Source organism: Canis lupus, chromosome 34 (assembly GCF_048164855.1).
Source record: "Canis lupus baileyi chromosome 34, mCanLup2.hap1, whole genome shotgun sequence".
NCBI lineage: Eukaryota > Metazoa > Chordata > Mammalia > Carnivora > Canidae > Canis > Canis lupus.
Genome location: NC_132871.1, coordinates 7,710,411 through 7,738,135, shown reverse-complemented (window position 1 = coordinate 7,738,135; position 27,725 = coordinate 7,710,411). Strand labels below are relative to the sequence as shown.

The window sequence follows — 27,725 nt, the reverse complement described above, 5'->3', positions numbered from 1 at the left end:
CATAAAATTCAGCCAGTGTTTCACAATATTAACTTGACAATAAATGAAGCGTTTTATCTATGAGGCATTTTTAAAGTGTTTATGTAGCTCCCAGTGAAATTCTAATTTAATTATGTTCTTCTATAAAGTGAGAAAGCTTTCCATATAGGATCTTCTTTGAAAGGTTTTGTCAGATTTCTATTAAGATGAATGCATGCAAATGCTATCTTTAAAAATACTTTGTAACATATGAGATATAATTGTGAATATTACTAAAATATGCTTAACACTTCACTTTTTCCATGTTCTACTTGAAACTAATTTTAAAACTGGCAATCTAGGCATTTCCATGTATTTTAAATATTAATAAAATAATCATGCAGAAATGGTTCTCTTTTAGAGGACACATCATAGCACTTTAACAACATATGGAAGTCCAATATATTTTTAAACCCCGGAGTCATGTTAACATTTAGACTGCACAGACTCTGTTGTCTATAACAACTACTGATTAACCCCCCAAATGTTATGCTCATCTTAACGGAAGGAGAAAAAGTACAGCAATGCTGGTCATGCTGCCCTTTTAATTTACATTTACATGTCCAAGATCATGCTAAGTTGTCACACCTCATCAACTAAAATCCTAGTAGGACACATACTACTGATCATGGTATTGCCCAGCACCGTACAAAATCTGCAGAAACCCTGGAAAATTACAGCCTAAGCCAAGTACATATCCATATATATATATATATACACGTTTTTTTCCTGCCACTTTAGAACAAATCTACCATTTGTAAGTTATGTTACTTACCGAGAAGCATGTTTCTTAGCAATCGTCAATTGAGCCAGTCTGTAATTTCTGTCCGATAAAGGTATGAAGAGCTGAGAAGTATGTTAACCTGCTGCACGTTTTGTGACAGATAGTGTGAGCCCTCACCAACTCCTCCTGTGTCCCCCGCCTGCTGGAGTACTGGACGGACTCCACTCACTCACCCACTGTGCACCTCGGTGGAAACTAACCAACAATACAGGGACTGTCAGTTGCTGCCTCCTCAGCCGACAGAGCCAAAAAAAATGATGGAAAACTAGGTTACTTCACTGGGGTTGCAGATGTAAATTCTGAATCGATTATGCTGTTTCTTTAAAATTCCAGTAATATTTTCTACTGAATTCACAAGGAAACAAAATTTAAACTTATGCAAATAAGCTTGTGAAATCCTGTTTAGAAAATGTAAGTGTCCTCTTTTTTCCCCTTTTTTTTTTCCTCTCAAGAATTTAAAATACGTCTCGCTTCGAACTAACAAGAAATTCTGCTAGAAAATAAACTCTGTATAATATGCACGTTTTTAGGGAAGACTGATGATTAAAGTTATATCACCCATCAAGGATCACAGAATGCAAATATATTTATTATTTGATGTTATGAGCTTGAGCCTCCAAAATGATTTCCGTTTCACAATGGATTATTTGTTTGACTCCAATACAAAGATAATTATTTCTGAAATCAGTTTCTCCTGAGGGAATAAATCTTGCAGTTTTAAACCAATAAGGATATTGCAATGAACACTTAACAAAGGAATATCTCGTTTCTTTTTATTTTTCTGCTAGATGTGTATTAACAATTTAAAAAGAGAAAAATCCATATCTGAGCCCAAAAGAAGGATACACAGCATGTCAGATAACACTAGAGTCAATAAGTTGAATGTGATTTTTGAGACTATGTTTTCTAAAATAGAAAGTGAAATGACATGTCCAAATATTACATATAATAGCAACTGTTTTTCAGTTATCCTACAACACATATTACCATTTACATATTATAATAACAGAGGACAGCAGTTAAACTGTACCTTCCTTGAATCCAAATACTTGAAGTGACGTTTTACAGATGTTTTTGTTCAAACATATTTCTCTATCCCTTATTTTGGGGATTCAACTGTTACAGGATTAGCTACTATTATTGTTAAGGGTGAAAGTTAAAAACAGGAAAAGGAGAGGAAGAGAGAGTTTGAGGAAAGTGTAAAAGGGAAAATTTTGAACTATCCTGGTATTGCAGATTTTTCTGAATCTATGTGATACAGGGAAGGTGGGAAAAGACTAGAGCTAGGACAGTTTGGAGCTAAGAGGAAAAAAGGGAGGGCGATAGCTAAGGATAATAATAATAATAAAATATACCAAGGACTGTTGTTGTTGTTTTTCTTGGCCATTATAAAACGAAGGACTTTTGTGTATCAAATATATCTATTTGAATGTAGTCATCTGAAGGATTGCACATATAAATTCTTACATTGAGTAAACCAAGTTTCAAGAAGAGGTGTGTGTGTTTAAATTAATAAATATTTCTCTATAAATGTGAAGGGAGGCCTCCCTCCCTGCCTTTGACTTCCATTCATTCTTATCTAGTAGTTCTCACACTTAAGCATGCTTCAGAGATCCCTGGAGGTCTTGTTAGAACAGGCTGCTGGGCCCAATTCCCAGAGTTTCTGATTCAGACTCTCTAGGGTGGAACCTGAGAATTTACAACAAATTCCCAGGTGATGCTCTGCTGATGCCGCTAGTCCCAGGACTACACTTTGAGAACTGCTGCTCTAGCTCATTATGTTACCCTAGCATCTAGTACGAGGATAGTCTCCGTTGCAAATTGTTGTATTACCATATTACATGGATTCTGAGATCTCCCCCACCCCTACCACCACATCTTCACAGCTCTGAGTCGAGATCCGTGTCTAATTAATCACATCTTATGATAAGTATACACAAGGCAGCACTCACAACTTGTATTTGTCAATGTCAGAGTGTGCATGGACTTGGTCATAGCTGTTAATAAGGTCTCTTCAGCTGAGTGACATAATTTTTGAGTGATATCATGTATTGAGTTTAACTGCCATTTAAAAATTATTTTTAAACCTATATTTTTTAAGAGCCACAGTATGATTTGACATAGAAGTTGTTGCATACAAAGATGGCATATAAACAGGTGTGAAGTATGTATTTGTTATTAGTGAAGCAGATGTTCATTATTGGAGGAATGACAGCAACTGCAGTTTTTCTTCTTGGAAAGTAACATTCTATTGCATTACAGGATGTAAGAAAGGTAACCTCAAGTGGAAGATGTGGTACATGTAAAAGTTTTGCCTATCACAGGCCTAGTAATGCAACTGAAGGGGAAAGAAATTGCCAGATCCCTCTGAACAGAAATTTGAATGTGATGAGTTGCTGGTGTGAATAATTCACGGAAGTCCAGAGAACTCTCTTTAAGGCTTTGTGTCAAAGTTTACTGACACTTTTTTCTTTCTTAGTGACACATGGAATAATGATGTGAGTTACATAAAAAAACCCTTAGGTTTGATAAAATATGATATTATTGGGAAATGAAGCAATCATTCCTAATAATAGCTCTATAAAAACTGATGATTAATGTGTTAATTTAAAGTGGGATTTTTTGGTGTTTTCAAAGTGTGGTGTTAAAATTACCTAAAGAATCACCAAGATTCCCTGCTAAAAATGTAGGTGTCTAGGACTCCTTGAGAGCTATTGAATCAACAGCTTTGGTTGGAGAATGACTGACCATTTCACCTTCAAGGAAATAGCAATTTAATAAGAATGGCTCTGGAGGACTCCTCAATGTTAGTGGTAATAATATATTCCTTAAGAAAACTATCTTTGATTCCAAACCAATTACAATAAGTCTTTGGTATTGCCTAATGATTGAAACTATACAAGGGCAACTCCGTTTATCGCCACGGGAATTTTTATAAACCCAAACACCAAACTGCATAAATATTCCAAAGGACCTATGTGAAGGCAGAGAAGTCACCAGGGGCGATGGTTGGATGCGCTCATCTGACTAGGCCCAAAGCAAGTCATGCTTAATAGGAAGGTATGATAGTAGGAAGAACAAGTACGTAGGAGGAATACCACATCACCAAGTCAAAGACTCCAACACCAGCCCGGTACTGACTGGAGATTCCGTGTAGCCCTCCAGGGGTGTGAAAAATTTGGAAAAGGTCGTACCAGAAAACCAGATATAATTGACTGACTGGAAAGTCACCCAATATCTCTCAGCCTGTTTAGTCTATAATAGAATAAAGGCATTGTTAGATTAGATTTCTATAGCTCATTCCAGCTCCAAAATTATGTAATTTGTTTAAAAATTTTCATAAGAGGGTGTGGCCTCTTTCAAAGTTTTATTAGGAAAACCTCATGAAAGCAAATGACAAAGTAATCAAAGACAAAGGGCATGTGTGTTGGTTTGAATTATGTCCCCCCACTACTTCAAATGTTGAGGACATGAAACCCCCCAATGTCTCAGAATATGACCTTATTTGGAGGTAGGGCCTTTAAAAGAGGTGATCGAGCTACAATGAAGACATCAGAGTGGCCCCTAATCCAATATGACTGGTGTCTTTATAAAAATGAGAAATCTGGATATAGATAGGTACAGAGGGAACAGGATGTGGAGAGACACAGGGAGAAGACAGCCATCTACAGACCAAAGAGAGGCAAGGAACAAATCCTTCCCTCACAGTCCTCAGAAGGAACCTACCCTGCCAACACTTTGAGTTCAGAATTCTAGTTCCACAAACTGTGAGACAATACGTTTTTGTCGTTTGCACCACTCAGTCTGTGGTGCTTGTTACAGTGGCCTTAGCAAAGGAATATAGCATCTTTACCAGGTGCTTGATATTTAAGTACCTGCTAACTTCATAAAAAGACTGGAGAGCAGATCACCACTCTCTCTTTCCTCTGAAAAGCAGTATGAGCAGCCATGTTTGAGAAGTTAAACTCAGATTTTTATATTTGTTCTTCGATTAATTTGTCCTTAATCAGGTTGGTCATGCATGTGTCTACTCAAGTAGATTTTCCCCTCAAGAATGATACTAGCTGTTGATTTTTTTTCATACTTGCTTTTGTCTTTATTAATGTCTGCTTCCTAACTTTCTTTGATTAATTTTGATTCATTTTTCCTAGTTTCTAAGATACATACATGGCTCATTTATTTTTAATTTTTATTTTTTTAACACTAAAAACCATTTAAGAACAGTTTTGATAAGTTTTCCCTTCCATTAACTTTTAGATAATCTATCATCTTAGTTTTTGTTTTCCTTTTCTCTTTTTACTTAATGGATAATAGAACTGAAAGTAGAAATAACATTATCTTTTATTCTGTCTTTAGTATTGGTTTAGTTTGGCCTTGGGCCAATCACTTACCTTCCATGAACTTCTAGGATGTTGTTTGTGTGAGGATCAAACCAACTCAATGACAATATTTGAAACCATAAATTGTTACATAAATTTAAGTCATTATTTTAATTATTTTTGAGCAATTAATTATATGTAAAGAAACAGGGTAAACCTGGGGACATCAGAATGGCTTAATTTTGGAGTTTTAACATCTCATATCTGTTTGATGTATTATTGTTTCTCAAATTGTTTGTAGGTTTATAATTTTATAGCAAAATGGCAATCATTCACCTACTAGTACAGCTTTAGTTGATGACTTTCATTCAAGGAAAGAGATTATTTTAAAATCCACATCTTGAAACATTCTGCATTATCATTTAAAAACAGGAGAGAAAAACAGAAGCAAAATGAGCTAGCGTTTCCTGAGAGTCAGCTATGTGTCAGGCACTCTTTTAGGTAATTTACATTAAATTCTCATAACAGCTATTGCACAGATGTAGACACTGAGATTAAGAGTATAAGTAAATTGCCCAAGGTCACAAATCTTCCAATCCAGTGCTCCTCCCTAGCTCCCTCCTCATAGTAACCAGTGAATTGAGACAGCAAGGTTAAACTCAAATTTTTTCTAGTGATTGCCAGAGAATATAAAATATTTTATATTTGGGGGGAAATTTAAAATATAAATCTTTTTTTAAAATAGGCTCCATGCCCAGTGTGGAGCCCACAGCAAGGCTTCAACCCATGATCCTGAGATCAAACCTGATCCGAGATCAAGAGACACCTAACCAACTGAAGCCCCCAGGTGCCCCTGAAAATTATAAATCATTTTTAAACAAACATGTTTCAAAAGAACACAAAAAACAAGTGGTCCTTTTGTGGGTTTTTAAAGTTTTTTTTTCTTTAGAAGAAAATTTAGTTTTTCATTTTTTTGTTTTCCTTCAGGGGAAAATGAAAATATCTGTGAGTAATTATTTTGCTTTGAATTATACTATTATTTTTCTCTCATGATTAATTTTAAGTTCTAGCACATCTTATATATTAATTTAAGAGTTCTTACAGTGTCTAAAATGTATGTAAAATTTTTTAGTGACATTCATTTTTAATACTTAGTGCTGCGTTTTTGCTGAAGACCACCTGAAGGCATTAATTACTATTATTTCTGGTGAGATTATGCTGAAGAAAAAATTGTAGCCTAATCAGCTTTTCAATTATCTACAAGTACAGCTCTCTGTAGATGAAAGATCATTACTATTAACTAGGCTGCCACATATTTGAATAAAGCAAACATTTAGGGAGTTATATGAGTTCTGAGTTTGAGAATCCAGAATGGACCCAGAAAAGACAAATTGTAAGAATTAAAATTGTATTAGTGAAGATGCTCATTACATTATGTAAAATCACAAACATATAGAAACATCCTAAATGCTCAATAGCAGAGGAATGTGTGCATCAATATTATGAAATATTATAAAATATATTAAGTGACAGGAAAATGTTTACTATCTAACAAGTAGGGGAAACCCTGTAGAATTGATCATATATGTAAGAAAAGCGTGTTCTATACCTATACAAATGTTTGTCTATGTGCATATCTACAGAAATATGTTTAGAAGAAAATACTCCAAAATAAGTTAATATTGCAGGTTTACAGAAAAATTTATTTTGGTTTATTTTTTTTCTGTATCCTTACATTTTTTGGTACTAAACCGAAAAAAAAAATCCATCTCAAAAATGGCAGTGAGAGGGATTTGGCTCTTTAAAAGAACCTGTATATAGTTTATAAAAATCTGGATGTAGGATTAGCTAATTTAGATAATCCCACTTAAAAACCTTATTGTAGGTAAATATTGAGAACATGCTAAATTCTTAAGTTTTCTTAGGGTCTCAATGATCCTCTGATATAACTGGTAAGGTTACAGACATGAGCAAGCGTACAGACTAAACACACACGGGAGGCTCACATTGATCACGGTCACAGTGCAAGTGTATATAAGTGGTGTGAAATAAACAAGATAAAAGGGAATGAGGATAATGGTAAGACAATATTTATAGGGAACTTCAGCCATCAATTCCCACAACTCCTCAGTGAGTCAATCTCCTCACCTGTACTATCTGCATCCATAGAGATGAGCCCAGAGAACCTGCAGGGAGGAGATGGGAGAAAATCCAGCCCACAAATAGGCTTATATCTAGTGACTTCTTTCAAGGTGTTAAATCTTTTTAACCACTGTCATTTTTATGCAACTGTTTAACTTATATAAAGGAAATGATTTACAGGCTGGAAAGATATGGCTCCCAGAAACCCTTTATAACATGGCCCAAATAAAACTATTCCTTACTAATGTCATCAGAATAAATTTCCACAACAACATCATGACACATAACTAACATGGTTCAGACACATTAAATCCCTGAACAACTGGACACATCAAGGAATTGTTATGTCATCAGTGAGTCTAGCAGACCACCTGCTCCCCTCCTATACTGGAGAGCAGATGTTCCAATAATACCATGTAGGTTTTCTTAAGATAGATTCTCAGATGTGTTAAGATTTTTAGTAGGGTTAAACTGGAAATGCCATCATTTTTGTTCTTTTCATTAAAAAAAAAAATCTCTATCTACCTAAATGGCACCCACTCTACCTTGCTTATTTTAATGTAAAGCCAGCTTGTCCTCTGAGGCTGAGTTTGTTTAGGGCAACACAATGCTCTGCAACTGTTAATCCCCTGAGAGTGATCGTCAGCTGGGAGAAATGTGCTCTGTTTAGTTTGCCTGTGGCATATATTTGGAGGGAGACGGACGAGACCCTATAACTTGGGACCAGTTAGACAATTTTGAAGTGTGATGATACTCTGCAAACAAAAATGTTTAGGTACATCTATCTCTGGGAGACGAAACCCAAAGAGATTTTAAGGCTTCCTCTCCATTAGCACAGAATCTAAAAAACAACAACAACAAAACCAGCAAACAAAAAACCATTTAAAAAAATCTCCAATAGGCTTTGTTTCCTTTCAAGAGCTGATTACACACAGTAGGTGTTGAAAACAAGACCGAAAATCATCTAAAATACTCTGTAAAAGGTAAATTCACTGGAGTCAAAAGTGTTGAAATAGGGTTTTAGAAGCACATGGGTACCTTCCCTGCAACTGATCTGTATAGTTGAATTAGCTATAAAAAATATTTATCAATAATATACTTTTCTAAGACAACACATATATATAAACTCTAAACCATATGAATAAGGAAAAGATGACTCCTTTGTTTTGGGGAATGAGTTTACTTGCTTAAAATGCAGTTTTAAGGAAACATTTAACAAATAGGGGTTTTTAAATTTTGAATATATGTCATATAATTATAGAACCTAAATAAGTCATCATATTTTACTAACAAAGAAACTGAGAACCAGAGGGACAAGTAACCTTGCTTATTGTCATCCAGTTGGTGGAGGGAAAAATCATAGGAATATTTATTAATTGTTTATGGAGTTCTGTTCTATGCCAGGCACTATTCTGAGTGCTGAAACCATAGGAGACCCTGCTCTCCTGGAACTTACATTAATGTTTTCTGATTCTCATCATTAAGCTCCTTGCTTACATACTTCTCTCACCAAAAGGGCTAACCCATACAATTGATTGAGGGCACTCCAACATCTGATAAAAATGTCTATTGTTTTTTGTTGTGTTTTTCTGCCTAGGTTCATCTAAAATGGTTTCCTTGGAGGTGATCACATTTATCCATATTAATCAGAAAACCCCCAGATCTATACGTTGTGTGTACTTTAACGAGCAACTTGCATAAGACCTGTGTTATATTTTTGGTTATATCAAGGTAACTTATTTGGGATATAATGGCATAATACAATTGGAAAAGATCTCTCTCTCTCTCTTTTGTTTTAATCTCTATACCCCTCAGAAGGGGAAAAAAAAATCTGAGATTCAGAGAGAATGATTTGCTATTTCCATCCCAGTTTAATCACAGCATTCAGCAGCCATTACATTATGATTTGAGTGAATGATTTAGAAAAATACCTATATAATATCCAGCGATGTTGTAACAGTCTAGAACTGCAGCAGTTAATCAGGAAAAATTTTAGCCTGTGGTCTTAACATTCACTAGTAACCTTGTGCTGAGCATGTACTACAACTTTTGGCCTTAGGCAATTCCATTTTGTAATTAAAACAGAATACAATGCATGTTTGCAGGGCTTGTTTTTGACTTAGTGGCATTTAATACGTTAATTTTTACAACCTTCTAAATATAAAATTATAGGAGGGTTACTAAAGACCATAGTACTGAATTAATCTTTTCCAATTTTCAAGTTTCAAACAGTTTTTGGTGTTGCTCATAATATCTGCTTTTTTCATCTCTTTGCTGTTCTCTATCATAGGTGTTAGAAAACAGGCACTCAGAGAAACTTATAAGTAGCAGTCTTCTGGTTTGCCATGGCCCCGACATTCTCCTTTATCAAAGTGCTTTCTGGCTATTTTTCCCAATAAATTTTGTACCTAAAGTACAAAAGGACTTTCTCCTTTATTCTTCGTCTAATTAGTCATCGATCCTCCTCAAACTGAATGGATGAGAAAATATTTTCTCCTTTGTTTTGCTTTTAAAGATTTGATTGAAGTATTTTTGCTACTTGTTTATCACACAGTTCCTGTAGCAAACAGATTTCTCTTCTGCTTCTGTGTTTGTTTTGCTCCTACTGGGCTACCGGGAACAGAGTCTACAAAAATTTTATTGCTGCCACCTCATATACCAGAAAGAAGGCTTTATTCTTTATAATGTAAAGAAAATATCAATCTCAGTCAATATAAAGGCTTTAATTAGAAAGATCTATTACAATGACAATGCAGATATCATTCAGCTATGGCTTTGAGCCATCTGAAGCACTTAACGCTGGGGTTTTCCAACCTAAGGGAAAAAGGTAAAAAAATGGGGGACGGTTGAAAGAAGAAACATCCAAATGATTAAAGGCTAGAAAACAGTAGGAAAGACAAAAAGTATAGCAAAAAGGACATTAAGATGTGGCCTTCAAGTACATAAATGGCTCTAAGTTACCAAATATGGAGATGACATGTAGAACTACCAAGAGAGTGCCTTAGTGGTAATAATACTAGGAACAAACGCTTCAGTGCTAGATCCTTCTCTAAATGTTTGCCTGCATTCACTAATGTAGTATTGTTATTCTAAAATTATACATCAGGAAACTGACCCGTGGAGACAGTATGTAACTTATCTGAGGCTATACAGCCAGGAAGTTGAAGAATGAGGATTTGAAAGCAGTTCTGGTCCTGCAACTGGAGCCCTTAACCAGAGGCTGACCACCCCTCTACGTAAATATTCTGACCAGTAGTTTTCAAATCAGTTGAATGTTAGAATCATCTCAAGAATATTTCAAAGGATACTCCCACCTGGGTTCCACCTCCACGGATTTAATGGGTTTGGGTGGGACCAGTCATTAGTAAATCTAAAGACGTGCAAAGGTGGTATTAAAGCTCAGAGAGGCAAGAGCACCAAGCCCAAGTCACCTGGCTGTTTAGTAGTTCAAACAGGAGCAAAATCTAGGGATCTTGACTTTTTCCTGTACGATCTAGTAGCTCCTACTTTCAGCAAATTGAAGGAGAAGATAAAACACATTGTTATTCTGGAGTGATGAATTTGAATTTCTTAAACCAAAAAGTGTCAGTTCACTGAGGTTCATGAAAGATAGGATTTCTTTTGGTGGTTATTAAAATGAAGATGGATTATCGATTTTCTGAAATAATTAGGTATATTAATGAGAAACTGATGAACATTTCCAAATTCCCTTTCTTAAATGTTGTAGCACTAATATAATTTAGACACCAGAGGTCTCTGCTATACAATTTGAACTCTCTGTGTAATAAAGAGCCCTCCTGAGAATCAGCTTAAGGCAAAATATTTTAAAGAAAGAATAAAGGGGGTACTGTGGTAAATGTTGAACAGCCAGCTCCCAGGGGAGAAAGCCCTGATTTGTAGTGTTTACCAAATCATAGTATAAATATGATTCTAACTTCAAGATACCAAACTGATGGGCATTACTGAATGTAGAGCTCAGTGACACACCATTACGTAGTATTTCCACACAAACATGTATATATAAAATTGGCATAGAAAACCTCAAAAGCATAGATAATAATAAATTATAAATAATTAGGAAGTAATGGGTTTTGAATACTTATCACCTTTGTTTTAAATATAATTCCTTTAACATACATTTATACAATTTAATTTTCAACAACACTATGTTTAATAACCGGCTTGCAAAATTCCTGAAAATTTAATAATCAGCTCTTGCAAAACCTGTCCAACATACCACTGAAAAGGTGTCCCTTCTATCATGCATTTTTTTTTCTTGGAGAAGAATAATATTTATTCAAATAAGGTAAATAACAATAAGTCAATTTTTATGGTACCTACAGTCTATAGGGGAGAAAATTATCTTTCTCCATTTATTGAGCTTTCTCAAGAATGAGAATTTTTGATTAAATCCTTCAAGATAAATCAGCCTTCATTGTGTGAGCTACAGAACATAAAGGTTAAGAGTATGGGTTCTGGGGTCAGAACACCCAGATCTGAGTCGTTCCTTGCCCACTTATAACCCTATAACTCTAGGAAAGTTATTTTAAAAATTTGACCATTTATAAAATGGGATAATAATAGGACCCACCTCAAACAATTGTTGCCAGAACTAAATATTATTATACGTAAAGCATGTGCAACCGTGTCTGATGCACCACAAATGTTCAGCAAATGTTACCTACCACTACCATAGGAAAGTGCTTTCAAATACATAAACCACATATATTTGAGATAGTTACTTAAAGTTCTCTGAACACACCAAGAAGTTTCAAGTATCCTTGCCTTTTCTCATGCTCTTCCTTTCACCTAGTATAATAAACTTTTGCTGTGTCTTTTTAAGTTCACCTAGAAAATACTATTTCTCTTAGGCATTCTCTGATTGGCTTGCACCATGGATGATGATTCAAAAGCCTTGTATAAGATATATTTTTAATTTATTCTTAAAACGTAGTTAACAGGTTCCCGAAAACATGTTCTAAGGTCAAGCATTTGAAGGCTGAACAGAGGCACGTACATCCTGAGGTAGGGTAAATGTGTCTGTTTGCTGGCATCCTCATTCCTCAGGGGCTAATCACTCTTTATCAGAACTTGCACACACATGAACAGCTTCTTCAGGTGACAGCTCAAATCCTCCTTGACTATCCATATTAAAAAAATAAAACAAAAACAAAACCTATTCTGTGCCTGAAAGTCTGATTCCTAAAGTTTTGGGGCATCTAAGCATTGCACAAGTGAAGTTTGTATTAAATGGAAATTATTAAATTTTTTAAAAAATTTTTTTATTTATTTATGATAGTCACACAGAGAGAGAGAGAGAGAGAGAGAGGCAGAGACACAGGCAGAGGGAGAAGGAGGCTCCATGCACTGGGAGCCCGACGTGGGATTCGATCCCGGGTCTTCAGGATCGCGCCCTGGGCCAAAGGCAGGCGCTACACTGCTGCTCCACCCAGGGATCCTGGAAATTATTAAATTTAAGGGCCACCCATAACTCCATGATATCTATGCCTTCCTTCTGTTTTCCTTCTGGTAGAGCTTAAAGGCACTGTATTTCAATCTATTTGTATCTATATAGCACAGTTTCAAGTATGTGCTAGGTAATCAATAAATGATGGCTGTATTTAATGTCATTTAATCTGATGCTATAATCATTTAAAAACCCCAAAGTTCAGGAAAAAAAAATAGCTTTGCTCTCTCCTGTTAATTGAATATCATTTGTATACTAAAGGAAGCTATATAACTATAAATTTCCTTTTCCTTCCTAGAGTAGCTCTAAATTTTATTTAAATGATCAATTATCTTGTATAGATAGATGTAAGGGAACGAAGAAGGAAGAAAGGAAAGGACCAACGGATAAAAAAAGGAAGGAAGGGAAAGATGGAAGGCCAATTGGCCTTTTTTTTTTTTCCTTAAAAGAAGTATCTCTTTAAATATAGAATCATTGTTGCATTCTATTTCCATCAATATAATGAATTGAGCAAATATTCTAAAAAAAATCCCTTCCATTGCAAAATGGATAAAATTATGTTAAGAATCCTTTTAGATGCATAGGAGATTTAGAAAGAAATCAAGGAAAGTTTTCAAAGGCCAGTAATGGAAAGCCAGTTTTGTAAGATGATACTATTGCCATGACTGCCCTGAGGGCATTTGCCAGCATGTTATCCTAGTATCATGTGTTCTCTAACTACTGAATGGGAGCTGAAATCAAGGCTTTGCTTCTTCACCAGGTAGGGAGTTGAAAATGAAACTCAAAGCCAAGTCCTTTGAAGAGCAAACCTGCAAAAAGCCTGCTCACTAGTAAAAGGGAAAGCAAGGAAAATTGACTGTTTTGGCCAAAAATTGAGGACAGAGGGTAGCTTTCTTGGAGTTTATAACCATAGTCCTATCCTTGAATGGCTCAGAATTTAGATATTCACTACATGTCTGGTCCAGGAAACCCCAAACAAGAAAAATAACAGATATGGTCCAGGGTTGGTTCTATCCCAGAGCACCTAGAAGAAGCTAAAAGATTTTTTTCTAGATGAGTGCACCTTCAATCCAAGTGTTACAGAATTCCCTGAGAGAAATCCCAGTAAAACATGAGCTAAGAATCTGAAATTACAAAATACACAAAGAAATAAACCACCATGAACAAGAGAAAGACACAAACAGCATACTTTAAACTTTTTCACTGATCTCTTAGAATTATTAAATACAAAAATATAAAATACACCTGAAATATTTGAAAGACTGTGGGTTGTGGATCATATAATGGTCATTAAATGATTCAAATGAGTGGCATTTACATTCTATATGGAGGTCAAATACAGAGGGAACTTGGGAACATGTGTTTGGAATAATAAAAATTTTGAAATAAGACCCCGAATAGAATTGAAAAGGCAATTTTTCCTTTAAGTCCCCCTGCTATATCCTTCTCTTACCTACCCTTTTCTTTATCCCCCTTTTGAGGGCCTAGAATATTCACTCTGAGTAACCATAGATTAAAGCCAACTCTAACCATATTAACATCACTGCCAATGATTACCTGGAATCTTTACTATCCAGAGTTAATATTCGTGTTCTAGTTTTATTTGAAGATATTGTTTTATAACATTGATTTTAAAACACTCTCATGCCATATTACTTAAATTTGATAAAAAGCCATGCTATTTCATTTGAATATGGTATTAAATAAAATTTACACATTTTCTTTTTATGCAACTTAAAACCACACAGACTTCTATCTGAAAAATGAAATCTTGTTTAGTGTACTACCAAAAGACTGAGCAAAATATCTTGATCTTAGAAAAAGCACAGTGTTTCAATAAATGCTACATCTAAGTCTGTTCTATCTTTTTAACGTTTTTACAGACTTAGGTTGGGAATTATTAACAGCTTTCTTAAGGCTAGGAACTATTGGCAATGCCACTATTACATACTAGGAGGCTAATACTGCATTTTTAAAAGTAACATATCTATTTATTCAACAACATTTGAATGGGTATCTGCTCTGCACCTGATACCATGATATGCTCTGTGAATAATCACTGAGCAAAACTGGGCACAGTTCCTGCTCTCATGGAGTCTACAACTGAGTGAGGTACACAGATAATTACTGGAGTAATCATCAAACAAATGTAGAACTGCAACCAGGCAACTATGACATATTCTTCTTGACTATAGTCAACAAATACATTGATCCTAAAAGCCTTTTTTAAAAAGATATTAATTAATTTATTTATTTGATTTATGGGAGAGAGAGAACAGTGTGAGAGTGTTGGGAGGCGGGGGAAGAAGGGGGAGGTCGAGGGATGAGCAGACTTCATACCGGAGCTTGTAGCTAACACAGGCCACGCATGATTCCACAACCTGGAGATGGTGACCTGAGCTAAAATCGAGTCTGATGCTCAACTGGCTGAGCCACCCAGGTGTCCCTTAAAACCCTTTTAAAGAATATTTAGTTTGTCAAAAGTTAAGAGGCAACAAGTTAGTCTGGTCTTACTGTAGATACATTCATCTTATAAATATAACCCAAATTTCCTACTGGAGATATTTGCTTGATGCTGAAACTTATTTAACCTTTTTAAAGTCATTACCGATTTTGTCAATTTTTAGAAATTTTAGAAACTGTTCATTATAATCCCAAATAAGAAACAGTGAATTTATTAATTTCAACATTTCACCAAATTTTGTTTCTTTACTTACAAACTTTGAAGCAATACAGATTTTATGGGATACTTTCCTAGATTTGGAAGATTTCCACTTTTAATGTGTTGTCGTGACTGCAGTTTAAGAAATGTTTAATTCAATTCTGACTCCAACTGCCTACTTGAGGAAAGATGGAGACACAGGCCAGCACACTGGTGGGCTGGTCTGCTAGTCCCAGGGAGGCAAATCTGAACTGAAAGGGCTCATAGGGACAGAGAGAGAGTCTGAAGACCCCAGAATCCACAAATACTGATTCTTTACAGCCCTCATAGCTCTCTAAACCCAACCCATGTGAAACTAATAGTAGGAAACTATAAATCATAAAAACGAAAAACAACAGTTTCTTAAATCTGTATTTTAGTGACTAAGTTTAGTAATTTGGCTCCTTGGTAAACTGGCTTTTGGGTGATTGACATTAGTCCAATTGGCCTAGAATTAACTATAGCAGGTCAATCTGACTTGGTCCTTAGTCATCAGATAAGAATACCCTGGCAGCATGAAGCTAGACTGCAGCCAGACCTGAAGAGTGAGTGCAAGCTGGTCAGGTGGACAGAGAAGCGTAGAGCAAGGCAACAGCAGGAGGAGGAAGGGCACACAGAAAAGCCTGAACTGGCAAGAGAAATTGGGTTGAGATGAAGCCAAGGCATACTCCAGGTCCAACTAGGATGAATGCTAGAGGCTATTTTTAAGAGTTCTATCTTTGTCCTAGGTCACTGGGAGCAACATGACGAGGTCTCGGTTTTGGAAAGCACTCTGGCTACAACGTGGAGAATGAACTGGAGAGCAGCTGGGGCGTATGCAGGGCGATGGAGCAGAAAATTCTTGCAGTGGTTTGCTGAGAGATGACAGCAGCCCAGACTAGGACTGGAGTGAAGGAGATGGTGAGCGGTGGACAGATCAGAGCAGTTGTCTTCAACTGAGGGTGATTTTGCTCCACAGGTGGCATTCAAATAAGACATTTTTGGTTGTTACAACTGGGCTAGAGGGAAGGGCTATTGGCATCTAACGCATAGAGGCCAGGGGTGCTGCTATGCTCCTACAATGCACATACAGGATAGCCCCTCATAACAAAGAACTGTCTGACCCCAAATGCCATAGTACCAGGCTGAGAAACTGTGGTCTGGAGAAATACTCAGGGAGTAACACAGACTTCCTATCAGAAATTACAAGCATAAGTATAATGTCAGGTTTATGAAGATAATGTTATGATCCGTAAGAAAAACAACACAGTGTCAGTAACTGCTTTAGGGACAACAAAATTTAAATAAACAGGTGCAATTCAGAGCAATTATTAAGTACGCACGTAGAGTTACTAAATGCTTAGAAGGGATGAGAGCTGTAAACTGCACTCCCAGCTTGACAGAAATACATAGCGACTAAATCTAGCATTGTCTGCAAAAGAGGCACGCACTTCACTCTGGTAACAGTCAGCAGGATCTAATTTTAGTTTATACTCTTAGTGCGTTAAAATAGCATCAAGAAGCTCAGGAAGTCTAAAACCATCACACTCCAAGTTTCTGTCTATACTGTTAATAGCTACTTGCCAAGATCCCTGTTGCCCATGTGATGATTATAGCCTATTAAAAACATGTCCTCTGCAAAGTGCTCTTGAAAAAAAAACAGGAAATGGAGTTAAGGGAACGATTCTAGATAAAATAATTGGCAACACAAATATCACAATGCAGACATTCATAAGGAATAGATCTTAACTCCTGAAGTTTTGTGAGAGCTTTATGAGGATTTTTTACTGTTTACTATAAAAGTTAAAATGCTTTCAATCAGAGTTCCAGTGTCACAATGGTAAATTAGAAAAGCAAATAAACATTTTTATTTGAACAGAAAATCTACTAATTGCCTACATGTGACTTGGATAAAAGTTGAATGGGGGAAGAGCTGAGCCAGGCCTATTACTGCAAATGGGGAGCAATCCACAGTGTGCTTGGTACCTTAATTTATCTGTTAAGCCTCTCTTCTAGTCAAACAAAATCCAGATGGACTGACCCAATGAGATTCATTTTTTCCACTTCAGTTCATAGGACCTTCTAAATTGCAGTTTGAGATTTTTAAAAAATTGCTTTATTTTCTGAAATTTTAGTTCAAGACGTATTCTTCTCAGTAAAGTATGCTCAATTGTTGCATTCTGCAATTGTCTAACCAGATACATATCACTGGAACGAACCTAGAAAGAGTTCAAAATTAATATCCCACAGTATGGACAGTTTGGTTTTTGTTTTTTTTTCTACCAAGAAGCCATAAGCAAAAAAGGAAACAACAATCAGCAGTTTCATAGTTGAAGTCAAATTAAGTCTTATTAGTGTTTTCTTTTAACAGCAATAAATATATACACTCCTCCACTCGTGGGCAGATTCTTTTCCGGTGTTAGATACCTGAGATACAAAAAGCATCTGTTTCAGTCCCTCCTTCTCCTCATGCTTATGCTGCACTCCTCATGCCTATATTCCTGTGCCTAGGACTATAAATACACAGCTACCTGGAATAAAGTCTACATTTTCCAGTTTCTCTTGCAGCTAGGAGCAGCCATGAGATAAAATTAAGGCCAAGTGAAACTTCTGGGTATTTCCTTAAAGGGAGAGGAAGCCACCTGACTTCTTTCTTCCTGATGCCTGGGAAGTAGATGTAATGACATGCCCAAGAAGCAGCACAGGATGTGGAGGTGCAAGCCACATGATACGGATGTCAGAGTAAAAGAGAGTGGAAGCCTGGTTCCCTGACACCATGGAATACCACACCAAGCATGGATGATCAACAAAATATGTTTACATGAGCAAGAAAAGCATTTCTATTTTTCTTAAGCCACTGTTTTGTTTTGTTTTCCTGTCATTGTAGATGAATTTAATCCCAACTGATACATGCCTTTGCAAACTACTTTATTTTTTAAAGATTTTATTTATTGAGAAAGAGAGACAGTGAGCGAGCGAGTGCACAGACACGAGCAGTGGGGAGACGAAACAGGGGAGGGATAAGGGGCAGAGGGAGAGGGAGAAGCAGCCCCCCACCCCCCGATGAGCAGGGAGCCTGATGTGGGGATCAATCCCAGGACCCAGGGATCATGACCTGAGCCAAAGGCAGATGCTGAACCAAGGGAGTCACCCAGGCACCCCTAGGATTCTCATTTATATACAGTCTTCATGTAGTTCAGGTTATGGGTGGCTTTTTTGTTTGTTTGTTTAGGAACTCTTAACTTCCACAGAGATTTTTCCTTATATTGAACTAGGACTTATTGTCTATACATTTCCACCTAATTTTGAACTTTGACAGCATTTGTATATAAATATTTATTAATTTGAATTTACCCTATGCCCCCACAACTAGATGATAAATTACTTAAGGCTTGGAAATATGCTTTCCACTTCCTTGTATTCCCAATGCTTTGCTACAGTTAACAGGTGCTCACATATCTGCTAGGAAGGGGAAGTAAAAGAAAGAAAGGAGGGAGAGAGTGAAGAAGGGAGAGACAGAAAAGGAGAATGGAAGAGAGAGGGACAGAGAGGGACAATCCAATAAATGATTAAAAGCAACGCAGCAATGTGTTTTGCCCCCAAAGATGCTTACTAATAACTTCTGCATGTTTACACCTGTGGGCATTAATGGGCCATTATAGGATCAATTTAAGCACCTATTGGTTAAACATTCCTGTATTCAGTAGCACTTTTGAATGCATAACTGAGTGGAAATCTTTGCGGGTGGGAGATGACTCAACTTGAAACAATAACTCTCCAAGAGTCTAGAGAATAAGAATCTCCTATAAGCCATTCTGCGGTTCTTCTTTGCTGAAACAATAATAATAACAACAGCAGCAACTGCTAACAAGAAATGAAATTGAAGAAGGCTTAAAAGTTTGCTAGAAGCTCAGAATGATTATCTGAAACCGTGCCCTGTGCCTGAAGAAAAGCCAGAAACCAATCCAAGGATGTCTGTGAGCCAGGGTCAAGTTAGGACAGGGTTTCTCACTGTTGCTGACAGAGAATAAGGAACTCAGTCTTCTTACTGAGTTTGCCAGATTAGAAGTATCTTCTTGTACTTGTTGAAACAAAATTTGTTCTTACATTTCCTTATGTATCCAGCATTAATCATGGCTTACCAATTGATTTTGAACTTCTGTCTTGACAGTGTATATTTCTTATTACTGCTTTTGGATATCCTATAAATCTAAGCCTGATTCCTGATTTCTCTTTATTTTGCCTTAATTTTGTTTACAGTGAATTTTGATTATAATTAATCCTGGCTGATAAGAAATGGCTCTACCTCATTTCTCATTTCTTTTTTTTTTTAAATCTTTTAACTTTGGAATAATTTTAAATTTATTCCATTTACTTTTGATAAAAAAGTTGTGCTTATTATTCTAGGAATGCAAAGTTGGTTAAGGATTCTAAAATCAATCTAATTCTTACCATTTTAACAGGAGAAAATCATGCAACCATCTCAACAAGTGTAGAAGAAGTATTTAAAAAAATAAAACTCTATTATTGATCAAAAGATCTTAGTAAACTATCAATAAAATGAAATTTCCTTAATTTGAAAAAAGTTATCTTTAATTAAAATAGTATGGTACCTGCACAAAAACAGATAAGTAGACCAATGAAACAGAACAAAGAGCCCAGAAATAAACTCAAATATATAGAGTCAAATAATCTATGACAAAGATGTCAAGAATACACAACAAGAAAAGAGCAATCTCTCCAATAAATGTATTGGGAAAACTGGATGTTCACATGCAAAAGAATGAAACTGTATCATTATCTTACACCATATACAAAAATTAACTCAAAATCGATTAAATACTTAAATGTAAGACCTAAAACTGTAAAACTCCTAAAAGAAAACACAGGGAAAGAACTCCTTGATGTTGTTCTTGGAAGCGATTTTTTGGGTGACACCAAAAGCAAAAATAAACAAGTGGTACTATATCAAACCAAAAATCTCCTACGCAGCAAAGGAAATGATCAACAAGATGAAAAGGCAATCTATGAAATGGGAGAAAATATTTGCAAACCAAATATCTGATATGGGGTTGCTATCCAAAAGGTATAAGAAATTCATAGTACTCAATAGCAAAAAACCCACCTGATTTAAAAATGAGTAAAGGAGCTGAATAGACATTTTTCCAAAGCAAACATACAAACGGCCAACAGGTAGATGCAAAGGAACTCAACATTACTAATCATTAGGGAAATGCCTATCAAAACCACAATGAGATATCAAAAAGACAAAAGATAACAAGTGTTGACAATAGTGTGAGAAAAGGGAACCTATGTAGACTGTTGGTGGGGATGTAAATTGGTACAACCATTATGGAAAACAGTATAGGAAGGTCTCATAGAAAATTAAAAATAAAACTTACTATATGATTCAGCGATCCCATTGCTGGGGATATATCCAAAGGAAATGAAATCAATATCTCAAAGAGATATTTGCACTCTCATGTTCATTGCCACATTATTCACAATAGCTGAGTTATAGAAACAACCTTATGTGCCTGCCAAAGGATGAATGGATAAAGAAAATGTGATATATATCTCCACATATCCATGGATAAAGAAAAAAATATATATATGGAATATCATTCATCTCTACAAAGAAGGAAATTTCTGTGACAACATGGACATTCCCAGGGAACATTAATGTTAAGTGAAATAAGGCAGAGAAAGACAAACACTATATGACCTAATTTATAGGTGGTATCTAAAAAAGTTGAACTCATAGAACCAGAGGACAGAGTGGTGATTAAGAGAGGGTGGTGTGGGGAAAATAGGGAGATATTGGTCAAAGGCTACAAACTTTCAGTTTTAAGTTTTCAGTTATAAGATTTTGGGGGGATTAAAAGTGAGTCTAGTTAGTAATACTGTATTGTATCCTTGAAATTTGTTGTGTTCTCACCTGCACCACTATAACAAAAAAGCTAACTATGAGAGATGATGGATGTGTTAATAAAATAATTGTGGTCATCATTTCATAATGTGTATGCATATCAAACCATTACATCATATACCTTAAATATATATAATCTTTAAAAAGATCTTATTTATTCATGAGAGACACATAGAGAGAGAGGTGGAGACATAGGCAGAGGGAGAAGCAGGCTCCATGCAGGGAGCCTAATGTGGGACTCGATCTTGGGACCCCAGGATCACTCCCTGAGCCAAAGGCAGATGCTCAACCACTGAGCTACCCAGGCATCCCAAATATATACAATTTTTATTTGCCAAATACCTCTACACCTCAATAAATGTGGGAGGGGGTATGAAAAAGGTTATCTACAAAATTCCTAAGGTAGATCTCATAATTAGTGGTTAAAAATGGAAAAAATTCTCTTTGAGATTGGCAGTGAGACAAAAATGTACTTTATACTTCTAATTAATACCATATCGAAAATTCTACCTAAAGCAATGAGACAAGGAAAAGAAAAAACAATGTTCTAAGACTGGGAACAAAAATATGAAGCTGTAAAAAAAAAAAAAAAAAAAAAAAAAAAAAAAAAAAAAAAAAAAAAAAAAAAAAAAAAAAAAAAAATATGAAGCTGTAATTATTAGCTGATGATGTGATCAGTGTATGTATAAAAATCTCAAGGATTTCAGACAAATAAATATATAAAGCCAGTTTAGCAAGGATGTTAAATAAAAAGTCAATAATATCAACTAAACTGTCTATAAAAACAGTTGGAAAATGAAATTAAAAGAATTAAACTATGCACAACAGCTTAAACATCAAATACCTAGGAATAAATTTCAAGAATGATACGCAAGACCTCTGTACAGAAAACTATAAAACATTATTAAAATGAAATCCCCCCCCAAAAAAATGAAAACCCAAATAACCTGGGGATACCACACTAGTAGACTGGAGAAACTCAATATTGTAAAGATGTCATATCTCTCAAATTGACCTATAAGTTTTATGCAATCTATAATAATTTCAGAAATTTTCTTTTTTATCAGATGATTTTATTCTAAAATTTATATGGAAATACAATGGACAAAGAATAGATTAGACAAACTTAGATTAAAAAAGGTGGGAGGAAGAGCACAAGTACATCACAACACTTACTATAAAGTCATAGTAATTAAGTCAGTATGGTATTGGTATCGGGTTAAACAAATATAACAATGAAACAAATAGTTATGATAATCCAATACATATATAGACACTGAATTTTTGGTAGCAGAACAGTGGGGGAAAGCCCTGCCTTTTAAATAAAGGCACTGTATTGCACATGAGGGAAAAAACAAACAAACAAACCAACGCTGAGTCCCAAACCCCACTTCACACCATACATAAAACTTAATCCTAGATGACCTGTAGCTCTAGATATGAAAGGCCAAACAAAATTTCTGTAACACTCTAAAGAAGAATATATTCACGTCCTTGTGGTAGGCAAGGATAATTTAAATATAAATAAAAAGTCTTGACCACAAAAGAAGAGATTAACAAACTGGATTGTGTGAAATTAGGGTCTTCCACTTATTACAGTAACACCATTAAGAAATTAAAAAGCCAACCCACAGACTGTGAGATATTTGCAATTCATAAATCTGACAAAGGACTCATATTCAGAATAAACAACTTCTACACAACATTAAAAAAATATAGACAAACCAATAGAAAATAGGCAAGACTTAAATAGGTACTTTATAAAAGGAGGTATTCAAATTTTTATGAAATTATTAAAAGGCTCTCAATCTCAATAGTAATCAGGGAAACACAAATTAAAACCAAAATAAGATGCCACGATAGTCCCATGAAAGTGACTAAAATAAAAAAAAAAAAATTTGACAGTACCAAGTGTTGGCGAGGATGTGGGAAAACTAGGACTCTCATAGTTTTCATAGGAAAACTATGAATTTTTCAATCTGGAAAACCTTTTGAAGAAATCTCATTGCAGAACATATGTATACCTTTGGATCAAGTAATTCTACACCTAGGATGTGTGTGTGTGTGTGTGTGTGTGTGTACATACGTGTGGCGATATATATATAGGAAGTATATATTATGTTGGATATATGTATTTATTTGTAATAATTTCAAACTAGAAACAACTCACATTTCTCAATAGATAATTATGGTATATCTGGAATATGGAATACTATTCAGTAATAAGGGTAACAAATACAGCTCTATACAACATCTCAAAAGAAACTCAATACAAAAATACATATTGTAAAACTCCATTTATAATATTAAAAAACAAGCAAAAAGGAAGTATGAAATTTGATTTAGGATGTTGGTTATCTTCGGGAAGGAGGGCAGTAGTCTTTAGCTTAAGGTGCGTCACAAGGAGGCCTTCTGGGTTGCTAGTAATGTTCTATTTCTTAACCTCAATAAGTAGCTACTTAGGTGTAATAACTTCATTATAATTAATTAAGGCAAATACTTATGATTTATGAACTTTTCTGAGCTGTGTTCTATTTCAAAACATTTTATTTGGAATATCCATCTTTTATCGATTTTCTTCTTTTATCCATCCCTACCCTATTTTTCACATTTGCATGTTAAATATTTAAATCTAAGATCTCAAGGTCTTGAGGAAAAATACATGGTTATAGTTATTAAAAGTAGCAAGCAGCATTACAAGTATATAGCAGTTTGCAGATTTTCACATCCATTTATCTCGATTATTTGTAACAACCGTTTGAGAGACAACAGGCAATAAGAGGGTTATTTTTAAAAAATAGATGTATAAACTGAGACTCAGATTTTGTTCCCTAAGTTCACACATCTAGAAAGTGACAGAGTTCAATCTAAGACTTTTATTCCTGATCTCTAGATTGTTGCTGTTTATACTATCCATGTAGCCATTTAAAATAATATGTAGCTAAAATAAATGATCCTGATTCAAATAGCTGAGTTTTTTATTTGATTCTGACCAAACCCACTCTGAGTCTTGAAAACTGCCATTGCCATTTTCTCCTAAACCTCTTAAAAATAAATGCATTTATAGAGGTCAATTACATAAGGACAACACTTTCCAGTTTTTTATATAGATTTCTCCACACCAAGTAATGTGTGTGAACTGTGCTTCATACCTTCTTAACTACAGCAATCTATTTCAAATGTGGATTCTGTTTTGGGCGCTCTTTTAAAATTAGACTATAGTAATAGGACTGAGTTGTCCAGGGACCGTATATTCTGAAGTTCTCCAGTTGATTTTTCTAGTTTTAGAGGAAGGAAGAATTATTAGTTTCCTTTCGAGTGGTTATCCAAATTAGGAGGATGAAAGGAATATTTTAGACCTCAGTTACAGAAATAGGTTAGAACACTGTGCTAGTAAAATAATGAGTATGATCACTCTGGATAGCTTAAGTATTCTTTGATCACTATAGAATGCAGCTCTAACTTCCACCAGGTATTTTAAAATTACATACCTTTGATCACAGCGGGTACCAGGAAAAAGAGCTCATACGACCTAATTGACATTATCTGCACTACTAGAGAAACATAATTCAGAGGTTTATAAAACTGATGATGTGCGAGGCGTCTCACCCTCAAACGGGGGAACTGGTTGGTGTTTCGTTGGTGGTGGTGGTGGTATACACTGGTACAAATTCTACGGACGAAAGTTCGGCAAGCAGTCTTAACAGCCTAAAAAGGGCAATTTCTAAGGCCCTGTACTCACTTTATAGCAATCTTTCAAAGGAAACAACTAATGACAAAGATCTGCCTACAAGGCTATTTGCTGTAGTATAATTTATAATAGTAAAAACTTACAGTAGCATAAATGTCAAATAGTAAAAAAAAAATATTAAATTACCTGTGGCATATTCATATTCACTTTGGAGCCATTACAAGCAGCAGTGTAAATGAACTGGTAAGATGATATTTGGCCAGACAAAACAAATAATATTCAAATTCTGTCCTCAACCAGCCACCTTTCATCTGTGAGGCTGTGGAAGGATATGTAGGCATGTGACGGGGTCAAACAAAAGAAGACATTATGCTGAGGCTCCTGTGACTTTTTAATACTTCAGTGACAGCAGGAACAGTTCTTTTTGACACATTTTTCCTGCATCAGCAGGACCTGACTTTGCCTATTATAGTATCCACTTCCCCATCTTCTTCCCCCTTTTGTGACCCTACTCCCTTTAAGCAGGTTCAGAACATAATTTCTGAATTTCTGCCCTGTTTTATTTGATGCTCTCCCTGCTTCCCATTTCCAAGTGCAGGGCTACCGTGATTTGTCGGATCTGTGTGACTTTCTCTGGGTTTCTTTCCATTTCCTACTGTTCTTGTTGTAACTACAAAGTAACCACCTTTTATTTTAAGAAGGGATCTCTTTGATATCTTACTTCTGATGCCTTATGTTCTCATCCCAAATCTCAGAATAGTTTCCGTGTTCATTTACCACATTCCAAAGGCTTTTTGCCTTCTCACGGTGGTTGAACTCTGTCTCAGAACAAACCTATTTACTAGACTTTAGACTGATTATGGCACCGATGTATAATCTTCTCAGCCCTCGGGTGTGTGATAATTTCACGGACTTTTTATTCCCCCTTGGCCTAAGAAGAAAACACTAGCCCTCCCCCACTTGGGTAGAGGTCCCCAATCTTGTTATTTATTTGTATTATTCACTCCACTGCCCCAGTGAGGGGGAATCAGTACTTTGGGTCCCTGAAGTTCATAGCTGAGACCAGAGTGCATATACTGTCGGCTAAGAGACCCTAATCAGGAAGGAACATCATCCCTAAGGGGGGTGAAGAGCATCTTCTTGGATCCAGCCATCCAGCATATATATCCTGCTGTATATATCCAGCAGCCCATATACAGAATCTTTCTCTTTTTGAATGTCTTTTAATGACTTATAAGACAGACCAATAATGCCAAATGAATAAGTGGGACTAAAGTACCTTCCAAATAGTAGGTATAAAAGCATCTCATTCGTGCTTTTTTTTTTTTAATGTCCTCCACAGCCACACATATAATCAAGATGGGAAGCACCAGTGGTTAAGCTATCTGTGAATGGTAGGAAAGCATGGTGGGGCAGCTGCTGGGGTTCAGTTTCTCTTCTCTTTTCATGTCTTTATGTTTGAAGCAGTTTACCATGGAACCACATTTATTACTTTATCATTTAGACACTAATGTTCATCTCTTTTTAAAATGTGGCTACTTTATCTTGAATATCCTGAACAAACCATGTTAAGGCCCAGGGTTGTTTTTTTTTTTTGTTTGTTTTTGTTTTTGTTTTTTAATCTGCTTTCAATTCCCCCTGATTCCCTAACTTCATCATCCTTGAGTGCCATTCTCATAGGACACTGCCTTATTTTTATTAAAATAAGAACTGTTAGAGATATAATAAGAAAGAATAATTTTTCAAGTTTCTAAAAGATGGGCCTTAAAACCTTCAAGTAATAATAATGAGCACATATAATCTGTTTCTCAAGCCCTAGGTTTCTGAAACCTCCCATCTAAATTCACTGTCCATGAGCAGTGGTCTCCACTAACAGAAAAAAAAAAATCATGCAGAATGCCAGTGACTATTTCATTGTAAATGTAGGTTCTGTATCATCTCTGTGCTCAGATTAGAAATAATCCCTGGACAGATACATAACTCAGAGTTCAGCTTGTGGGTGGACCATGGTTGTAGAGCTGCTTCCATTTACCCTGGTGAGGTAAACAGTCACATCTTCACTCTCTGCTTGGCGGCACATAACAAGAAACACCACATTATAAATAAAACTGAAGAGACTAAGGTCACTTCAATTCACCTTCTAAGCTTCCTCCACTTTTAAATGGTAAAATAAAATATTCATGTGCTACCATTATGTGGTTGAAAACGACCGGAGACAATTCCTCGTACTTCTATTAATCCATGATTGCCCGTAGCCTCCCCCCAAGTCCATCGTCTGTATCCATATCTACCTCATATATGAATGAGGGAAGTAGGAAAAAATGATGGTCATACATAATAGAATCAACAAGTGAGACAACAAATCAATCTTCCTAACAGCATGACAAATGTACCAAATCACATTTCAAACATTCACTGGCACTTTGAACAAAAAAACACTGCCTAGTTCATCCACAGAATAACCTATTTCCCCAAGAGATGTCTGAGGCTGCCCAAGGCAACATACCATCTCTGAAAATTTAGGGAACACAAATGAAAACTGAATGCCAGTTTATTTTCTGAATTAAAATCTTAAGCACTTTAAGTGAGATAGCAATACCGAAAGTAATTTAACATCTTTTAAGATAATTCAAAGTGCTCAACTCATTTAATATAATTATCTCTTAACATTGTTATAGACTCCCTATTTTCCTAG

General features: G+C 35.6%; 1 protein-coding gene across 11 annotated transcripts in view; it reads right to left on the bottom strand.

Annotated features, from left to right (window-relative positions):
* Window positions 1-27,725, bottom strand: part of ZNF385B (zinc finger protein 385B) — a 387,675-nt gene that overhangs the window by 204,410 nt on the left and 155,540 nt on the right. Inside the window, exon 1 of one of the 11 annotated variants that reach the window (XM_072811284.1) lies at window positions 794-963. The exons of the other annotated variants lie outside the window; for them this stretch is intronic. Within the exon in view, the coding sequence (XP_072667385.1) occupies window positions 794-803 (10 nt within the window). The 5' untranslated portion in view covers window positions 804-963. Of the gene's footprint in view, window positions 1-793; window positions 964-27,725 lie in introns of those variants that run through there. 11 annotated transcript variants of the gene reach the window in all.